Source organism: Tiliqua scincoides, chromosome 4 (genome assembly GCF_035046505.1).
Source record: "Tiliqua scincoides isolate rTilSci1 chromosome 4, rTilSci1.hap2, whole genome shotgun sequence".
Classification (NCBI taxonomy): domain Eukaryota; kingdom Metazoa; phylum Chordata; class Lepidosauria; order Squamata; family Scincidae; genus Tiliqua; species Tiliqua scincoides.
Window position 1 is genome coordinate 45,969,885 of NC_089824.1, and position 19,565 is coordinate 45,989,449.

The window sequence follows — 19,565 nt, forward strand, 5'->3', positions numbered from 1 at the left end:
CAGCTCAGTTCAAGTCAAGTTACTTTACATATTGCAAAGTTTAAATTAAACTGTCTTTCAGTTTATCCTGAAGGAAAAAGTTCTTCTCACCACATCTTAGAATTCAACTCCATAAAAGCAGCTTAATCCTTTGCTTGATGGAAAGACAATTTTTTTTTTCTCATCAGACTTGGGAAGTACATCAAAATCACTAGAAGCTACACAGCAAAAGGAAATAAAATTAGTATATCTGAGAATCCAGATTTAATAGACATATTGATTTCAAATTGCTTTTGTTCCTTTGTTACAGCAGTTGAACAAGGAAAACCACAACACTTTGGCCCCAAAAGGTCAGTTAGGAGAATAATGCTAAATGTAGATGTTTCTTCCCTGTAAAAGCTGGTGTGTGTAGCAGAAGGCCACCATATCAGGAAAGCCCACTCAGCAACTCTGGTTCTTCAAAAATCCCTACTACTTGGCTAGCCAGTTCCACCACCTATGGAAGGGGAAGCGGAGGGGCCTTCAGTCTGAGTTCAGTTTTTGACCTGAGTCGTCCGTCCCCCCCAACCAAAAAAATATTGACCACAGCACAAGCATTACTCTATGCACACCGGCAGAAATTAAATCCTTTCTCCTGAGAAAAGTGCTTTTCCTGTTATGGAGTTGCAAGGTTTCTGCATATGTAATAACAGGAAATCCTAAACATCTATTCATCCCATTTCAGAACTTGTTTTCGCTCATTTAAAAAGCTGCATACATTTGTATATGCAAAAGCATTCCACTGAAAGTAGAATTTTAAGAAGCAATAGGGACCCTATTGATCAAATTCCATCTATCTTTGAAAATTAAGTTGCCTGGTCTTTTCATGATAGAAGGTGGTATAAATCATGGGAAAGCTGTGGTGTAGGAAATCCTCTATCACCTTGTTGAACTTAAACTAGTAAATAAAGCAATAATTCCTATTATATGATACTGAAAAGTGTTTTAAAAAGTGGAGAATGGAAAAGACTGAATTTTTAAAACATTTTGTGCAATCACTGCTGAACATGCCAATCTTAAATTGACAACAGGATTACTGGATTTTGAGGAACGTGGCTGTTTTGGCTACAAGATATTGATAGCATTATAATATTGGTATCAGGATACAGCTGCCATATGACTAAGATGGTGCTTGATAAATAAGAGCTGTCCAATCAGTGCACGTCATTAGACATCTGTTTCCTGTTTTCATTCTTTCCCCATTATCATTTTGTCCGAGTTTCCCTTTCACCTGAAGTTTATTTAGAATGCAACACAACCCAAAATATGTTGCTTTGTTTTTTATGGGTACTGTTAGCAGAGTCTTTAACACACACACACACACACCATGTTGTTCATCCGATTAAAAATAATTCAGTGGAAATTTAATGAATCTTCTCTTCTATTGGAATATACATACAACACTTTTGTCTTCTACTCTTCATTAAGATGACTAATTTCCTCTTCTGCTACAAGTTAGGAGCTTTCCTGTTGAATGTCTCCATTCCCAGAGTACAATTATGAATTGATTCATAAAAAAATTAAACAGTAGAGCACAATTAAGGGAAAGCAATAAATATTTCCCACTTTCCACATCCCCCAAGTTAAGTCAGCAATATTATACATCAGGTATCGCTTGTTAACCCAACTGGATACAGAGCAGGAAGTGCTTAAAAAAAATATTTACTATATGCTGGGCTAAAATTGACATTTTTATTGTTGGCAAAAATGTGCTGCCAGAAAGAAAAGTAGTCAAATTGGTATGCAAGTTACAAAACCTGTATGCCAGGTCCATGGCCAAAGAGTTAGTATGTTGGATGTATAGGGATGGAAGGCACCTTTTCAGATCAATCAATTAAAATATCCTTTGATTGACTACAAAGGATGAATCACAATTATTTTTCTTCTACTACAATTAAAAAAATATATATTTCAAAGATGAAAATTACTTTTAAGTTAAATTAAAACAAGGACCATCTAAAACATAAGCACCCCTCTTCTTTCACACAGGAAAGAATAACTCTTCTGGGTTGATACCTGCTTTGATGCACATGTGCATGATGGAAGTACAGTATCAATAAGCACTGTGTAAATGGCAAAGGGTGCATTCAAGTCTTATTAAGTGTATGCCTGTTTAAAACACATGGAAGCAGGCAGGTTAATCATTTTTCAGCTGTCACATCACATCAGAGTCTTTTTTAAAGGACGCATATCCTATTATCGATGTAAAGACTCTTCACACAATGCTTATGCATTTTGTATTGTAGTATAGTGAGAACAAAATATCAAATTAGACTGGAGATACCAAATGTAAAGTACCTATAAAATGGGGGGCAGCTCATATAAATGAAGACATTTTTGTTAGTGATTTAGAAGCTGGAAAACTGATTTAGAAGCACAAAACTGGATTTTTCAAACTGTGATGAGCCACTTTCAACTTTCCAGGAATTTTGATTCTGTTTCATTCCAGTCATGGACAAAACTAGGGTTATTCTATTTTTGAAACCAAATTAATGACTATTATAGCTAACAGGAACTCACTTGAGTTTGACTGGACAGTTACTGAAAATCTGGAGTTTGGTTGTTCAATGTCGTTACTGTAGAGATGTCTCGTATCTATAAATGCATGACAATATAGTATAGAGAACTAGCATTGTATTGGTTAGGGAGTTGCACTTAGACTTGGAAGATCGAGGTTCAAAACCCCACTCAACTATGAAGCTTTCAGGTTGACCTTGAGCTAGTCACTATCTCTCAGCCTAACCTACCTTGCAGGGCTGTTGTTCAGGGTTGTTATGAGAACAAAAGGAGGAGAGGAACTATGTACACCACCCTGAGCTCCTTGGATAACCTGCACAACCCTACTCTTTGTGACCACCACTCTTTGTAATCAAGAACTTGGCACAAACAGAAGTTCTGTATCGTGACGAGTAAAGCAGCATCCTAGCACTGTGGGTCAAGAGTCATACTGCAGATGTGATGGTGAGCAGATGAGACCCTGGCCGTCTATCCTGCACCCTCTCCAGCCTGGTTCCACCTGGTGCTCCAATTGTCTTCTGATTTGCTGGGAGCCCTTGGAAGAGGATTGCAGCAACAGCAGCCAAGGGGAAAGGAAATAAAACCAAGCTACTGCATCTTGAAATTGCTTCTCCCTGCCTACTTGGTGCTCACGAACCACCAAGTTTGTACAGGCAACTTGGAGCCTACCCCCTTCTCTTTACTTATGAAAAGTCACACCATGCATCCTCCCTGCTCCCTCCTCTTCTGCTTGCAGTGAGCACATGTAGGGACGCTGTCACGAAGGCGCTGGCAAACCACGCCACCCGTGATTCAGCCTCCTTGCCTCAAACCCAATCAATAAAAGGCAGACGTGGTGTGAGAGGATTAGCTTGTTTGATTAGGCAAAGAGAGTGTCTGGAATGAGGGGGAAGAGGGGATAAAAATAAAGAGCTCTGGAAAAAGAGCAAGAGATCTTGCACCAAGCCCAGCCCTCGTCTCTCTTATTCATCTCTATTTGAGATCCCATATTCTGTATTCATCTCTATTGAGATCCCACAAGCACAAGCATCCTGCCCTTGCTTCCATTCATATCAAACAGAAGAGGCGCAAAGTATATGCTTGGTGCAGTTCTAAGTAAAGGGCAAGGGCTAAGGAGTGTGTGCATGCTCTCTTGTTCACCTGCCAGCTCTCAATTGGGGGTGTGCATGCACATGCACCCAGAGACAGACAGCAGTGGACAGGGGATTCAGGCAGCACAGATATATGTGCCACCTTTGTCTGGGAGGAAGAAAAAGGAAGTGAGAAATACACAAAAATAGTTACAGAAATCTGTAACAGAGCATAGAGAAGATGCATATGCAAGACAAGAAAACTGAGTGTAGAAGATTACCATAGATACTCGCCTATAGTAATCAAGTAATTACTTTTGCCAAGTAATCAAGCTCCAATTCTCACTTCGCCTTATCTCTGGGTCAATCAGAAGGCAGAGCCTTTCAACTCTGAAAAGTTTCCTTTCTCCCCTCAGCTCAGGCAGGCACCTCTTTAGTTTCTATAGTAACTTTCCTGGGAAATTCCAAAGTTAACCTTGTATTCTCCTCCAGAGAATTTTGCAAATGCTTCTGCAGCCTGGGAGCCTGATTGCTCCACTCTCCCTTTCCTTGACCTGGGGCGCCCTGCAGGCGCTCGCAAAGGGCTTCCCGCACACAGGGAAGGCTGCAGAAGGGACTGGTGAGTGCACCCCAGTCCCTGCAGCCCTATCAGAAGAGAAAGCAGAGCAATCATGCTCCGCTTTTGGTTTTGTGGAGCAGGGCGCGATTGCTCCACTTTCACTTTTCGTGACCTGGGGAGCCCTGCCAAAGGTTGCACAGGGCTCCCCGTACCCCCAGGAGGCTGCAGGAGGCTTGGGCAAGTGCACCCAAGCCCCTGCAGCCCCCTTGAGTGGCGCGATCCACAGGATCTGCCTTCCCCGTCTCCTGGCTGCCCCTGCCCCTTAAGGGGGCAGAGGACAGGACCCACAGGCTGGGGCATTGCTACGCCCTAGTTTGAATACCACTGCCTTAGTGAATCAGTTTTTAGGAGTTTTAAGTTAGCGATAAGTGGAAGAGAGAAAAAGGTGTTTAAAGACATATTAGCAGAGCTGAGGACAGAATGCACACCCTATAGGCAAGGAGACCTTGCTGAGAGTGGATCAAATTACAGGGCAGAGAGTAAGCTAAACAAAGAACCCCTGAAATGCTACCAATGTGGTAAACAAGGCCATTTAGCTCGCTATTGTTATTCAAAACAGCCAGGTGCAAAGGAGCACCTTGGCTCAGCCCAAGGCAAAGGAAAGAGTCAGAGAGAGAATGAGAAAAGGAGGGTTGGCAAGCCCATACACAGATTCACAAGCAACAGCTCAAACCAAAGACAGAAACATGGTTGCTGCCTGAAGGAGCAAAAATTAGAGAAACAAGCATGGATTATTGATTCAGGATGCTCCTCCCACACATGTTCAAGCCAGAGTTTTTCCAAGAAATGGACACCAGCATAGGAGGTCAGATTACTATAGCTGATGGAAAGAAAATTGAAATTCATGGAAAAGAAAAAGTAAAGCTGAATTGTGTGGCAGATGATCTGATAAATGAAGTCACAGCACATGAAGTTACATATTCTGCCGATATAAGTGGCGACATGCTTAGTGTATCAACATTAACCAAACGTGGATATACAGTTAACTTCATGCAGGACAGCTGTACCGTAACAAGCAAGTGATGGTTCTCTTAATGGCTCAAGGCTCTGAGCAAGATGGAGTTTATTTTCTAGATTTGCACCAGGAAGAAGAACAGCTGATGTATGCCAAACAAACTTGTACCAATGATTGTCTGAACTTGTGGCACCACAGGCTGGGACACAGGGACACAACCACAGTCCTAGACTTGCAAAACAAGGACCTTGCAAAGGGAATAAAGGTAAAACACTGTGAAAACCATCCAGACAGGTGTGTATGCTGCATCAAAGCCAAGGCAGTAAGTCCATCCTTTCCAAAGAGGACTGAACAGAGCAGCGCCAAAGTCTTGGATATTGTACACCGTGATTTAATTTGTGCAATGCCCAGTCCCTCACTAGGGAACTATAGATATGTACTAATATTTGTGGATGATTTTTTGAGATATACAGTGCTTTATCTACTAAGAGAGAAGAGTGAAGTTCCTGAGATGGAACCTAGCTATGAGAAATACCTAGCTATGGTGAAGAACAAATTTGGAAGGAATCCTGGTGCGTTACAATGGACAGTGGTGGCGAGTACACCTCACAGCACACAAAGTCACTTTTAGAAAGCCAAGGAATCAAACATAAATTGACTGTCCCATACACTCCACAACAAAATGCTGTACTGGAATCACAGAAGAGGAGATAGAATGTGGTGTCTGCAGTGGCCCCTTTAAGAATTAAGGCCTGGGCTTAATTGGGCCTTTAAGGCCTGAGGTGTTCTGCTATACCTGGAAGGACCACTGCCTTAGGAACTGGATCCCTGCAGTTTAAACAGGCAAGCTACCCTGGTGGTGGAGTCTAGCAGTACTGCAGTAGAGAACTGGGGCCATTGTTGGGGAATGAAAGGGGAGCTAATTAGCTTAGAGTGGGCATAAGTTCCCTAAGTGAGGCTTGGAATTGGAATCTGGCAGAACAAATGCCATTGCAGAATGTAAAAACAGAAGCCTATTGGAAATGGCTAGATGCATGCTAACTGATGCAGAGCTACCCACAAATTTTTGGAGTGAAGCAATAGTCACAGCCAACTATTTGCAAAACAGACTACCCACTAAAGGTGTTTTAGACAACAAAACCCCTTTTGAGCTGTGGCATGGCAGAGCACCAGACATGAAGCATCTTCATGTGTTCGGCTGCAAAGTCTATACTTATGTTCCAAAGGAAAAAAGGTCCACGCTAGACCTCAGAGCTGAAGAAGGATATCCTCTTCATAGGATATGCTCCAGGCACAAAAGGTTACAAAGTTATGGACATACACACCAGAAAGGTGACCACTAGGCATGGTCTATACTTTGCTGAGAATGAGAGAGCTGACAAAGGTAGAAGGTTCTGTCTACCACAGACAGATGGGGAACTCATGTATGTGCCAGTTTACCGTAACAGCATACCAGGACCCTCATCGCCAGAATCTGAGACCAGTGCAGCAGCAGAAGGGGAGACTGATGGGGAAGAGGAATTGTCGGAGCCAGAAATTGCCACAACAGTAGACCAGGTTCCAGCAGAACCCAGATGTTCATCCTGAGAGAACAAAGGCATACTACCTCCATGATTTGGACTGACCTACCTCATAAGGTCATTGTCAGAACGCGAACCAGAATCCTGGGAAGAAGTGGAAGCAATGCCTGCAGATGAATCAAGTAAGTGGAAAAGAGCTGCACAAGAAGTGATAGATGCACTACACAAAAACAAAACATGGAAATTAACCAAGTTACCACTAAGTAAAAAGGCAATAGAATGCAAATGGGTCTTTAAGGCCAAAACAAATGCACAATGGCAAATAGAGTGCTACAAAGCAAGTCTAGTAGCCAAAGGTTACTGCCAGAAATATGGAGAGGATTTTGATGTTTTCGTGCCCGTAGTGAAACACACTACTATAAGACTGCTCCTGAGCATAGCTGCTTCAAGGAAAATGTGTGTCCGCCATTTGAATGTTAAAACTGCATTTCTCCATGGAGAAATTAGAGGAGCTTTATATGAAACAACCACCAGGTTTCACAGATAGCAAGAAAGCTCACCTTGTATGCAAGCTTCAGTCCGTTAGGCTGTATGGCTTAAGGCAATCAGCCAAAGCTTGGAATGAAAAACTGGACCAGATGTTAACACAACACTTCACACAAGGTGCAGCAGACCAGTGTCTATACACAAAACAAAAGGACGGAAAATGGACATATCTCTTGGTTTATGCAGATGACTCATTGTGTTTTTATGAGAGGGAACAAGACTACAGAGACATAGTAAATCACCTGAACAAAGAGGTGGAAATTAAAGAGCTAGGAGATATCACTTATTACTTGGGTATGCAAGTGGACAGAGAGGAAGATGGAAGTTTTCTTCTCAGCCAGAAAACAAAGATTTTGGACTTGTTGGAGTCACTAGGACTCAAAGATGCACACCCAACAGCTACACCAATGGAGACCAACTTTCTTAAACAAAAAGATGAAAGTGAACCTCTCCCAAACAATACAGAGAAGCAATAGGCTGGTTGCTTTACCTGTCCAACACAACCAGGCCAGACATTGCTACTGCTGTAGGAATTTTGAGCAGGAAAACGAATTCTCCCACAAAATGGGACTAGCTTGGAGTTAAAAGGGTTGCAAGATACCTGAAAGGCACCCAAGACTTCAGACTGAAGTTGCCAGCCAGTGAAAAGCCTCAATTAATAGTCTACACTGACTCAGATTGGGGAGAAGACAGAGCTGAACGAAAGTCAACCAGTGGACATTTCGCTCTGTATGGGGATGGAGCAATAAGCTGGGCAAGCAGGAAACAAACCTCTGTTGCTCTTTCTTCCACAGAGGCTGAGTATATATCTGCATCAGAAACATGCAGAGAAGTAATGTGGCTTTGTCAGTTGTTAAGTGATTTGGGCATAGATGAACAAAAGCCAGTCCAAGTATTTGAAGACAACCAGAGTTGTATCAGATTGGCACAATCAGAAAGCTAAAATGCACACACAAAGCACATAGTTATCAGAAATCACTTTGTGTGTGATATGATCAAGGACTTGTCAGAATGGACTACTGTCCAACCCAAGAAATGATAGCAGATATCCTGACTAAACCACTAGCAAGAGATAAATTCCAGAGTCTACGAGAAAGTATGAATCTGCTAGACTTGTGCATCCAGAGTTGAGAAGTGGTGCTGGAGTTAATGCAACTCCATCTGCTGTCCAGGGGGCAGGATGCTGTCCAGAAGGGGTCAAGCTATGACCCAGTGACTCTGACCTTTCTACCTGTTCTCTCTGTGATCCTTGTGGGGTATGGCCCTAACCCTTTATCCTCCTCTGAGCATTTTCTCTTGTCCTCTGACCACTGACCTGTTAAGCTGGGCACACCAGGGCTCTGATGCCCAGGCCATCTTAGCACAAGGCATGCAGGGCGAGGCAGCTCCAGGGCCTTGCTATCTCTAGTAGCTGAACCTCTGATCCTAATCAGATGCTGTAAATATACACTCAATGGAACTGTAAGTAAATAACTTTTTTTGCAACTTTAACAAGCCATTACCTCTTATTGATTAGCAGTCAGCCGGGTGAGGGAGGTTCTCTGGGGTGATACCCAAAATGGGGGTCTGCTGCTTAAGCTACTCTGCTTCCCCCCAAAGAGGGGGAACTATTAACTATTAACTATTAAAATTAACTATTTTTAATTTCCTCCAACACTTTCTTCCTTGTTGGCCCTGCAAGCCATTCTGGAGCATGACCTGCACTATGCCATTCTTTTTCAAGTACCCCTAAAGGTCCTGTTGAGTGACCCTGTTGGGAACCACTGTTTTACTGGTATGTTGTTTACAGTGTACTTACTCTGATAGTGCTTACAAAAAGGTGGTGAAGACCAGAATCTAAAAAGAATAAAAATGTATCTTATGATCTTTTACTATGTTTTTAATAAATTAGAGACTGTACAGTTCTTAGGTAAAAATTACTGGTAGGTTATTTTTCAGGATCTGGCCTGGGGTAAAATCAGACAAAACTATAGCCAGACACCCCCCTAAGTTTAAACCCCCTCCCCCGACTTATCCAAGGATCATAGAAAATTCAATGATTTTTGGCTCGAAACCTGCCCTCGACTTATCTGTGGGATCGACATAGACGAGTGTCTGTGGTAGTTATATTGTCTGTCACGGTTTGCATAAGAATAAAGGACACTACAAAACAGGAATTTAAAATGTACCATTATACAATTGACATTTCATTTTTATTGTAACTTTCTGGGGGCGGGGGGGTTACACACACCAGTCCTATTTACTGAACTGAAAATTCTATAGATCTCAACCACTGTCTCCAGCTTAAACACTCATGAGCTGTAATATTTTAGCAATTTCTCATCTGTTGGTTTCAGAATTTTCTTTTCAGACATATTTACTACCCAGCCTGGAGCAAGGCCAAAGAAAATCTGTCTCGGATCCTTGCGCATGCTCAGCATTTGGAAGAGTTCATCTTTTGTAATGTCTGGTAAGACATAGCCATATTTCTTGGAAAGTTCCAGCCTGGCTTCTGAGATCTTTGATGGATCTGCTAGGTACCCACGGTTTGTAGGGTCTGTATAGTAACGGACAAGATCTTCAGGAGGAAGTAGTCGCTTTGGAATAGGCTGGCCTCGAAGGAAAAAAGGCACTGGCTTGCAAAGAATGCCTATGTGTAGAAAAAGGAATAAACAGAAGAGACAGAATTAGCTGCCCTGGTTTGATATAGCACTCAGATTTTCTGCTCCTTCCTTTTAAAAGCATATGTGAATGCTAGTGCCCCAACCTCCCCAATTTCCTCCACTGCCACCACATCCTTGCTCCTCCACCACCAAGGTGGCTCTTCAAAACAGGCAGGTGTGGGAGAATGCTAGGAGTGGAAGAGTCTTGCTTCTTGATTCTTCCAGAATCACTGAGCAGTGATTGAGGTGGTGGCAGTGGAGGCAGCAAAAGGGAGAGGACTGTGATCTTGTTTCAATAACTCTCCTGGAAAGGACCATTCAGAACAGGACTACAGCAGCTCCCAATTCAATATGAGGCCACTGCTGTCTCTCTTTGCATTTGATTGAGCAAGAGGAGGCTCAGAGTAGCAGTAGAATGAAGTGACTGGCTGTGTGGCAGGCTGGTGGATGTAATGAACAGGTGAGGGCAGTCCCCAACAGTTTACCACCACTCCAAGGCTGATGTTTGATGAAGCTGGTTCATTTGCCTTCCTGCATGGGCCAGTCCTTCTTCAAACGATGTGGGCAATGTGAACTAACAAAGATTGTCCTTTCCATTAGTTTCTCTTTTTAGCATTCTATCTGCCATAGGGAAATCTAAAAGACAGACATTCAAACTAAACCTAAAATAATGAAGCTGTTTAATTTTGGTGCCATTATGTTTACAGATTGTTTATTTTTTTTTACACTATGACAGATTTGCTTCCTTTATTGACATCATAAACAGCAATTAGAGGACATGAAGTCAAGCATAAAGGACATGAAATTATTCAGTGCCTTTAAAACTGGCCAAACTGCCTAAAGTCAGTAATGGACTGGATAAGGAAAAATAGACTGAAGCTTGATCCAAACAAGTCAAGAATTCCTGAGGGCAAGTGGGCCAGTTGAACTGAATATGCCTGCTCTAGATGGGGTCACATTCTCCCTCAAGCGGATTTACAGCCTGAGATGGCTGCTAGCCTCAACATTGCTTCTGGACTGACAGGTGATGACTGAGGCTGGAGGTACATATTTTTCAGCTTTAGCAGCACCCTTTCTGGAGAATAAGTGGCCCTTTCTGGTCACTAGTAACTTGATTACTGTAATGTGAAGCAATTTATGCTGTCCATTTTGGAAAGTTCAACTGGTTTAAAATGCAACTACAGTTTTGGCTGGAGCTCAATGTGGAGCTCACACGACATTGATCCAGTATGACCTTCAGTAACTACCAGTCTATTTCCAGAGTAATTTCAAGGTGCTGGTTTTGACCATTCAGTTCCATTGCATCAGGACAGACTTTCTTCCACCATGTGTTTTTGGTAATAGCACCTATATTGTTGAATTTCTTAGAGAAATCTATCAGGTCCATACTATTGGAATTCTAGTAGGCTACTAATGAAAGTCATGTATTGCTCCACGTCTTAGAAGGATTTTTGCTCTTTTAAATTAATACAGAGATAAAAAACAAAGTCATGAGTTTATGATACATTTTTTCCTCCTCAGTTAAAAGTCACTTTTGTGGGTCATAAGCTAGGCAATATGGTTATTGTCCATGACCTTAACCAATCATATGAAGTGAGATGACTCCCAGGAAGGCAGAGCTGAATTTGATCACACACGTGAAACCCTTACTTCACACGCATTCCTAACCCATGCAGTCACCACGTCACACAAGTGGTGATCCACCCAGTGTAGGACCCACACAGTTGTGGTCACCATTTAAAACCCATGCTATCAGAACATATGAATTGGGCCTGTGACTAATAAAAAAATTGAATCTGAAAATGCTAGAAAGTGAGCTGTACCCTAGGGGTATAACCATATACATAAACTGCCATCCCATAAAGCACAAATCTACAGAATTCTAAAGATAAAAAGCTCACTTCCTTGGAAAGCTGTTTTCTGATTGCCAATCAATTTCAGTTGTACTTTATAAACACTTTCTCTTTGAATAGAAAATTATTTAAGGAGCACTGAAAGATATATTTCTTAACCATAATTAAGGTACTGCGAGCCCTTGGTATCTACAGGGGATCTGTTCTAGGACCACATGCAGATACTGAAATCTGTGGATAATTAAATCTCGGGGGGGGGGGCTGGAGTAGCACTGAAATAACTTACCAGAAGCCACATCTGGCCTTCTGGAGGTCATGCATGGCCTCTTTGTGCTTCAGAACACCTCCTGGATGTGACCGGAAGCCACTTCCAGTTCAAATCCAGGAGCTCCTCTGAGGCCCTCCACAAATGCTGATCCAGTGGATAAGGAGGGTCCACTATTATCATCATTTATAAATACAAACAGTTGAAAATGTTAAATATATATATCAGAACATATTTTCATACAAAAATCACAGCAGCATCACCACATTACCAAAGGCTGATATGGCCAAACAACTATAATCCAGGGAATTTTCCTGCATAGTTGTTGGCAACCTTCACTCTCGAAAGACTATGGTATCGTGCTCTGAAAGGTGGTTCTGGAACAGCGTCTAGTGTGGCTGAAAAGGCCAATTCGGGAGTGACAATCCCTTCCACACCGGGAGCAAGTGCAGTCTGTCCCTGGTCTGTCTCCCTGGCTATGGGCCTTCCTTCTTTGCCTCTTAGCCTCAGACTGTTGGCCAAGTGTCTCTTCAAACTGGGAAAGGCCATGCTGCACAGCCTGCCTCCAAGTGGGCCGCTCAGAGGCCAGGGTTTCCCACTTGTTGAGGTCCACTCCTAAGGCCTTCAGATCCCTCTTGCAGATGTCCTTGTATCGCAGCTGTGGTCTACCTGTAGGGCGCTTTCCTTGCACGAGTTCTCCATAGAGGAGCATAATACCACTCCCATTTGTCAGTAGGAAAAAGCTTTCTGCTGTACAAATTCTTCCCACAATGAGTTTTGTCATTCTAAAAGAGGAGTAGGGCGTTTATGCTATAAAGTTCCAAGACACAGGCTCCCCTGGAATTCAAGTGGGTCTCAAATGATCTTTTATTTGCAGTACAGCAAGCTGAATCAAGCAAAAAGCTAAGGTGAAAGACTAACACCAGAAGCTCCAATGGCACTGTATACGTGGTAACAACTTTGATTTATTCAGAGCCTTGATAATGAAACGAGGTGGGAAGAATGAAATTGTTTGTAGCTATACGTCTTCTTGCTGTACTTCTACTTGTTAGAAAAGTGGTAACCTCACAGCACTGGATGTGTGTGCGTGCAAAGGAATTTCTAACACACGTGATTCATAGGCAGATGCATGGGGTACTGGGTGCAAGTCTTCCACCCTTTACAGAAATCAGGTAAGTGTTGGGATGCAAATAAATGTTCAAAAAGGAAATATTATTTTTTAAATAGTACATCTCTGGACACAGAGAGAGCAATTCTTATCCAAAATTCTTACCTAAACTCCTTGGATCAAAGAAAGCTGTAGTAATGACCCCGCCATTCTTTTCAACAGCAGCAATGGCTAGCTCAGATGCCAACTGCACTTCAATATTGACTTTTGCTGCAAAGGTATCAGCACCCTGCAAGGTCACACAAGCAGTGGTTAGATCACAAAGATCAATGGAGATCCAGATTGTTCAGCTAGTATGTGCAGTATGAATCTTGAGTCTATTGCAGGTCTCAGATATTTGAGTGTGTATCATACAAACAATATCCATTACCATTCATCAAAGAGCAAAAGATACTACATTGTTCTAAATAAAACAAAACAGTCCTGTTGCTTTAGGCACAACAGAGGTAGAGAAGCTTCTGGTTATAAAATCCATTTATAGCACTAAGCCGCAGGTGGAGCCTAGCTAGCTTACATAAAAAGCCTGAAATACTTTTTGTTGAAGATCAGTAGTTGCAACTAACCCTGCCCTCTCTCATTGGGGTCTCCTCAGAAATTAAGCTGAGCTTCAGAGACATTCAGAAGAAGAAAAACTGCTTCCTTAATCTGAGAGATATCAACAGCCCAATCCTATCTTCTCCCCCCTCCCACATGCAACCACACCAAAAACATGTGCGCTGTATTCAGTGGGGGAGGGGAATCAGTGTTTTGGAAGAGAAGGGGGTTTTAAAGAGAAAGGGCTTTTAACCACATCAAAAATAACAGCTATAACATTTGCTTTCATAAAAGTAGTTGCAAGACTAGGAACAGGACTTTTTTCACAGTAGATTCTTTTAACATACAGCAGTCTGACTTTGAAATTCCCTAGTTTCAAAAGCAGTTTGCTACACAGCATGCAACACTGCTGCTTGAGAAATGCAAGTCCAAAGTTCCACTTGGCACATGGAATTAGGTGCATTCATCTGTCGATCCTGCACTGTGAATTTCTTTCTTCAAAAAGTTAATATACTTTCTCCTGCATTTATCTTTGGAATCCATGTGATGCTGTTCAGAAACTTGTGAATAAAAAAGTCTTCTGGCCTCCCAGAAGATTGCGCGACAGAACATCTGGGTAGTCCGCGACTGCCCAGAATATCCCTGTACCCTAATCTAGGAGGACTAATGCGGCAACCCGGTGGAATGGTAAGGTCCGCTTGCCGGATCCAGTCCATGGGCCAGGGTTTGGACAGCCCTGCTCTAGTGAAAACATTGTTTAATTTCTGCTTAAAAATAATTTTCATTTTTCAAATGGTAACGCTTCAAGTGCATAGGAACTAAAGCCTTTCAAAACCCAATAACTCAGAATATCATGCATTTCAAACGTACCTCCTCCACCAGTTGAACACCATAATCTCTTTTAAGTGGTTGTATTGTTACTCCTCTGGCATTTGTGAGCTGGGTTAGATCTATTGGTTGTGTGGGATCAATTCGACCCAAGTCAATCAGGTATTGTAGCCTTTTGAGACTGAGGGGAGGATACTGACGTCTGAGGCTGGAGAAATAATGGAAAAGAAAAGAGAATTCGATTTTCAGGAAAAAAAAAATTTAATTTAGAATCAATGGAGAATATCAATTTCACCTGCACAAATCCCACTAAAAATCAATGGGATCTACACTTCTGCTGGACTACGAACTAAGATTGCAGACCAAGGAATTCTTATCAGAAAAGCAAGTCCCACTGAATGATTGAACTTCTAAGTAAACAGATTTAGCAAAACAACCTGTTCCCAAACAAACAAAACACCACAATTTAAGAGTTCACAGCTAAAAACACCATCAGTGTTTTCTACGCTTCTGTAACTGTTCCAAGCAATTAGCCTAGTCATCAATAAATTACAAACCCAAAGACCAAGGAACCCAAAATGTGAAATTAGTTGAGGCATAGAATTAATATATGAATTTACTGCCTGTCCATTTAAGAACTGAATACACAAAACAAGTTTCAACTTCACAGCTGCCTGACATAGACATGCACACATGCATGTGGTGTTGAATGCGTACCAGGGGAGTTTTTCCCAGGTCAGTGTTGTGCTACTTTGCTTGGGCTGATGACAAGAGAGCTTCAGTTCCCACAGGACTTTGGGTAAAAAAAAAAAGCCAACACCACGCCCCTTCCCAGCTTGCAAGAATGCCAATTATTATACCTAGCAGGACTGTGAGGCTGGTACACAAAACCTCTGATTCCAACCCCACCCAAAATTGTTTCCCACCCTAATTTCAAAGTCCTGCTAGCTACAAGAGAAAACATAGTTTCCAGTTACTTGCCTACTTCCCACTAAACAGCATAAGGCTGATATAGACTTCAGAAATAGTGGATCAATCTGATCACACAGTATTTGAATCAAAGAAGCATTCTGTTAGCCCACATGTTCTTCCCAAACTTCAGTGTCATGAATACAAGAAAGTCCCCCTATCTTTTTTTTCTCCTCTCTAGATCTTAATTTTTTGTTTGTATGCATTTTACACAATATCTCCCTTCCATTTTCCTGAAACTTTTGCATATATATCATGTAAAATATAGCTATACTTCAAAATAATTTACAGCACATAAAAACTAAAATGTAGAAAACATTATTCTAAGCACAGATGTATTTTTCCCTTTATTTGGGTCAATTCTAAACTGTGCCCATGTCTGCATGTGCAGGAACAAGGGTATATGCGTATGTTTGCAAATGAATGTCCATACCTCTGCATTACACTTACATGTACCCAGCCAGTCAGTCTGAAACTAGCAATGTGACCCAAAGACCAAAAGAAAAAAAGAAAAGATTCAGTACTTAAATGTGTATAAGTTTATCCACAGGTAATCATATTACCTATAGATAATCTTATAGGTTACAATCAAGAAAATCAAGAAACCCAAGAATTGCATACAAGAAAATCAAGAAAGCAAACTTACCTGTGCCCTTCATTGTAGCTGTATTTTGGAATAACCAGATAAAATGGAGTTTGGCCTCCTTCAAAGCCTAATCGAGGGCGAGTGCCTCTTTGCCTTTGTCCTTTATGACCTCGTCCACTTTTTCCACCTCCATGCATCCCACGTCCACGTCTCCTTTCCTAAGAGACATAATATTAAATCAGATATGTAAAGTATATGCAATCCACTCATGAAAGGCTAAATTCTGTCACAAACTTCGGTTTCTAATCTAAAAAATACCAATAGCTAAACTAACTTTTCATGCTAGATCCTTATCATAAACACCACCAAAAACATCAACCAATCCAGAAGTCACATTGCTAACAAGAAAAAAACTCCAGTTCTTGCAGCAAAACGATACTTTACAGTAGTGGTTCCCAACTGGAGGGCTGTGGCCCACCAGCCAGGGGAGCACTTTCCCTGCCCCTTTAAGGGGCAGGGAGGAGCCAAAGATAGCAAGGCAATCCCCAGGATTGTGCCACTGCCAAGGATGGGTGGAGGGTTTTTCACTTTTCTTATGTTCACTGACCAACAGCCAGCACCAGAGTTCTGGGGGTGCAGGGAACCCTCTGTAGGGCTCCCTGTACTACCAAACATGTAAAAAAAGAAAAAGAAAAAAGAAAAAAAGGCGGCACTTCTGATTTTGTGATGAAAAACCAGTGCCTTGTGGAGGTGCAGGGAACTCTACAGTGGTCTCCCTGGCCCCCCAGGACTCCAGTACTGACTGCTGGCATGTGAAAAATCTCCTCCCATCTCCAGCAGCAGCAGGATCCTGGGAATTGCATTGCTGCCATAGCCCCTTCCCTGCACACACTTAACAGTGCTCCCAACTCCCTTGAAGTTGCTTTAAAGACTTAGTAGTTCATTTTGACATGACATGAACTTTGCAGGCAAAACATGAAACATTACTTCCATGCCATGTGTTCTTTATATTTCTGTTATATTCTGGTTTTATTTCATTTATTAAACATTCTCTTTTTTTCCCCTTGGGTGTCAGGCTGCTCCTTTCAATTCTATAGTTTATACAGCAGTGTTTCTCAAACTGTGAGTCAGGACCCACTAGGTGGGTCACAATCCAATTTCAGGCGGGTCCCCATTCATTTCAATATTTTATTTTTAATATATTAGACTTGATGCTACCATGGTATATGACTGCACTGAGGGAAATGTCTCAGATCTGTACTGAGATTAACAGATTACTACAATGGGACTTATTCCTGGGAAAGTGTGGGTAGGATTGCAGCCTAGGATTGTTTAAAATTTCCCTGCCTGATGATGTCACTTCTGGTCATGACCTCACTTCTGGTGGGTCCTGTTCTAAAAAGTGGATATTGGTGCTGAAGGAGTGAGAACCACTGTTATACAGCATTCAAAGAGAAAAAAGTTATATATAACTACAACATGTTTTTAAATTGTTCAGACTTCCAAAACTATTTTAAAAATATTTGTTATAGCCCAACCTCACATGTCATGCAGTAAAAAAAAAAATGCCCCCACATATATATCTCAGTAATAGAACTAGTTGTCTTAGGCTGTAATAGTATACACACTTTCCTGAGGAAATGCCTACTTAACTTACTTCTGAGTAGGCACCTATATTGTGCTGTTTATATATGTACGTATGTAATATATACATATGTATGTGTGTCTATATGTATATGTGCGTGCATGTGTGCACATGTATATATACATGTGTGTGTGTTTAAGTATGTATTGCATATATATATTGTGCTGTTAGTCATGTGAAAAAGTTGCATATAGGAGTATTCAGGCAGAAGAAGAATATAAGATGATGTTTTTTATTTTTAAGAGAATGGGAAACAGGGAGGCTAGGACAATACTGTTAAATGGAAATGAGATGGGCAGGGGTGACAAACATAAGGGGGGGGGCTGGATGAGGTCCATGGAAACTTTTTATCTGGCCCTCAGGCTCTCAGCTGCTGAGCAGTGCTGAGGTGTTACTGCTGAAAGGGCAGCCCACTTGAAAATTGGGCTCTCCTGTATCTTGAAAGATCTTCAAGATTTGTCTATTTTCTCTTCTGTCATTTGCAGCTAATGAGTTCCTAAGTGAGAAAAAGTGGTGCATATTTTTGATCTTGAACGGTTTAATGACATCACTTCTTGCCTCATGACATCACTTCTGGCCCTCAGCAGGCATCATGAATGCTATTTGGCCCTCTGTATAAAACAGATACCGCTGGGGTTTGACACCCCTGGCCTACAGCATCCTGGCTTGGAGAAGGGAATCACACCAGGCCACTTGACACCCTTAAAGAACATGATTGAAACCCTTTTCCTGGGTGCCTTCACAGAAGAGCAGAAATTCAAGAGTATTTAAACCAAATGGCATCTTCAAGTTGGAAAACTCCACATGTGGAGTTTCTGTTATTTCTCTATGGCATTTTTGTGCTGCCCTCCCTTCAAGGAGCTCAGGGTACACAGTTCCCCCCTCCTTTGGTCCTCACAACGACCCTGCGAGGTAGGAGAGGCTGAGAAAGAGAGAGAATGACAGGCCCAAGGTCTCCAGGGGGCTTCATGGCTGGGCAGGATTTGAACCTGGGTCTGGCAGGGCTAAGCCCAGCTCCCAAAGCACTGCACCATCCTGGTCGATGCTCTCCCTCGAGGCTGCAGGGAGTGATGGTGCCCCTTCCCCGGCAGAAGAGCACCGGCTCAAGGCTTTCCTGCCCTCCACTCACCGTCTTCCGGGCGCCATCGTTGGGCCGCAGGTTTGCGAGGCTGACCCTGGGCAAGGTGCGTAGCAGCTCTAGGGCCTTTCTCCTCCCGCCCTCGCCAGAGCCGGGGCCGGGCACGACCCCCATCGCCTCCCCTCCTCGCCTGGAACCAAGGACAAGAGGGACCAGCGCAGCAGCACAGGGGACTGGAGGCAGCGCGCAGGCGCAGAAAGACCAGCGAGAGAGAGAGAGAGAGAGAGGGTGTCCCTTCCACTTCCGGGTGTAATTGAAACCTCCAGTTCCCGCATGGGGAGGCTGGGATTCTGGGTGTGCTCCCTGCGGAGAGGGAAAGCTGCAGGCCCAGGGAGACTGCCCAGTAATGCGACTGCGCTCTTCAGTGCATAAGGTCTTGGAGAAAGGCTGCAATTCCAGCCACACTTTCCTGGGAGTGAGCCTCACTGACTATAATGGGACTTACTTCTGAGTAGACGTGCATAGGACGGGGCTCTGAGGCTGCCATCCTAGCCACACTTTCCTGGGAGGAAGCCCCACTGACTCTAATGGAACTTACTTCTGAGTAGACCTGGGCTCTGAGGCTGCAGTCCTGGCCACACTTTCCTGGGAGGAAGCCCCACTGACTCTAATGGGACCTAGTTCTGAGTAGACATGCCTAGGCTTGGGCTCTGAGGTTGCAGTCCTATCCACTCCTTCTGAGTAGACATGCC

At 42.7% G+C, this 19,565-nt stretch overlaps 1 protein-coding gene across 1 annotated transcript; it reads right to left on the reverse strand.

The window, feature by feature from the left end:
* Positions 1–9,401: 9,401 nt before the first annotated feature.
* On the reverse strand, positions 9,402–19,070 carry MRPL15 (mitochondrial ribosomal protein L15). Its single transcript, XM_066625498.1, has 5 exons — positions 18,865–19,070; positions 16,151–16,308; positions 14,578–14,743; positions 13,279–13,402; positions 9,402–9,874 (listed from the first exon to the last, which is right to left on the reverse strand). Exons 1-5 carry the CDS (start codon positions 18,985–18,987, stop codon positions 9,537–9,539), a joined length of 909 nt encoding a protein of 302 aa, XP_066481595.1. The 5' UTR covers positions 18,988–19,070; the 3' UTR covers positions 9,402–9,536.
* Positions 19,071–19,565: the final 495 nt, after the last annotated feature.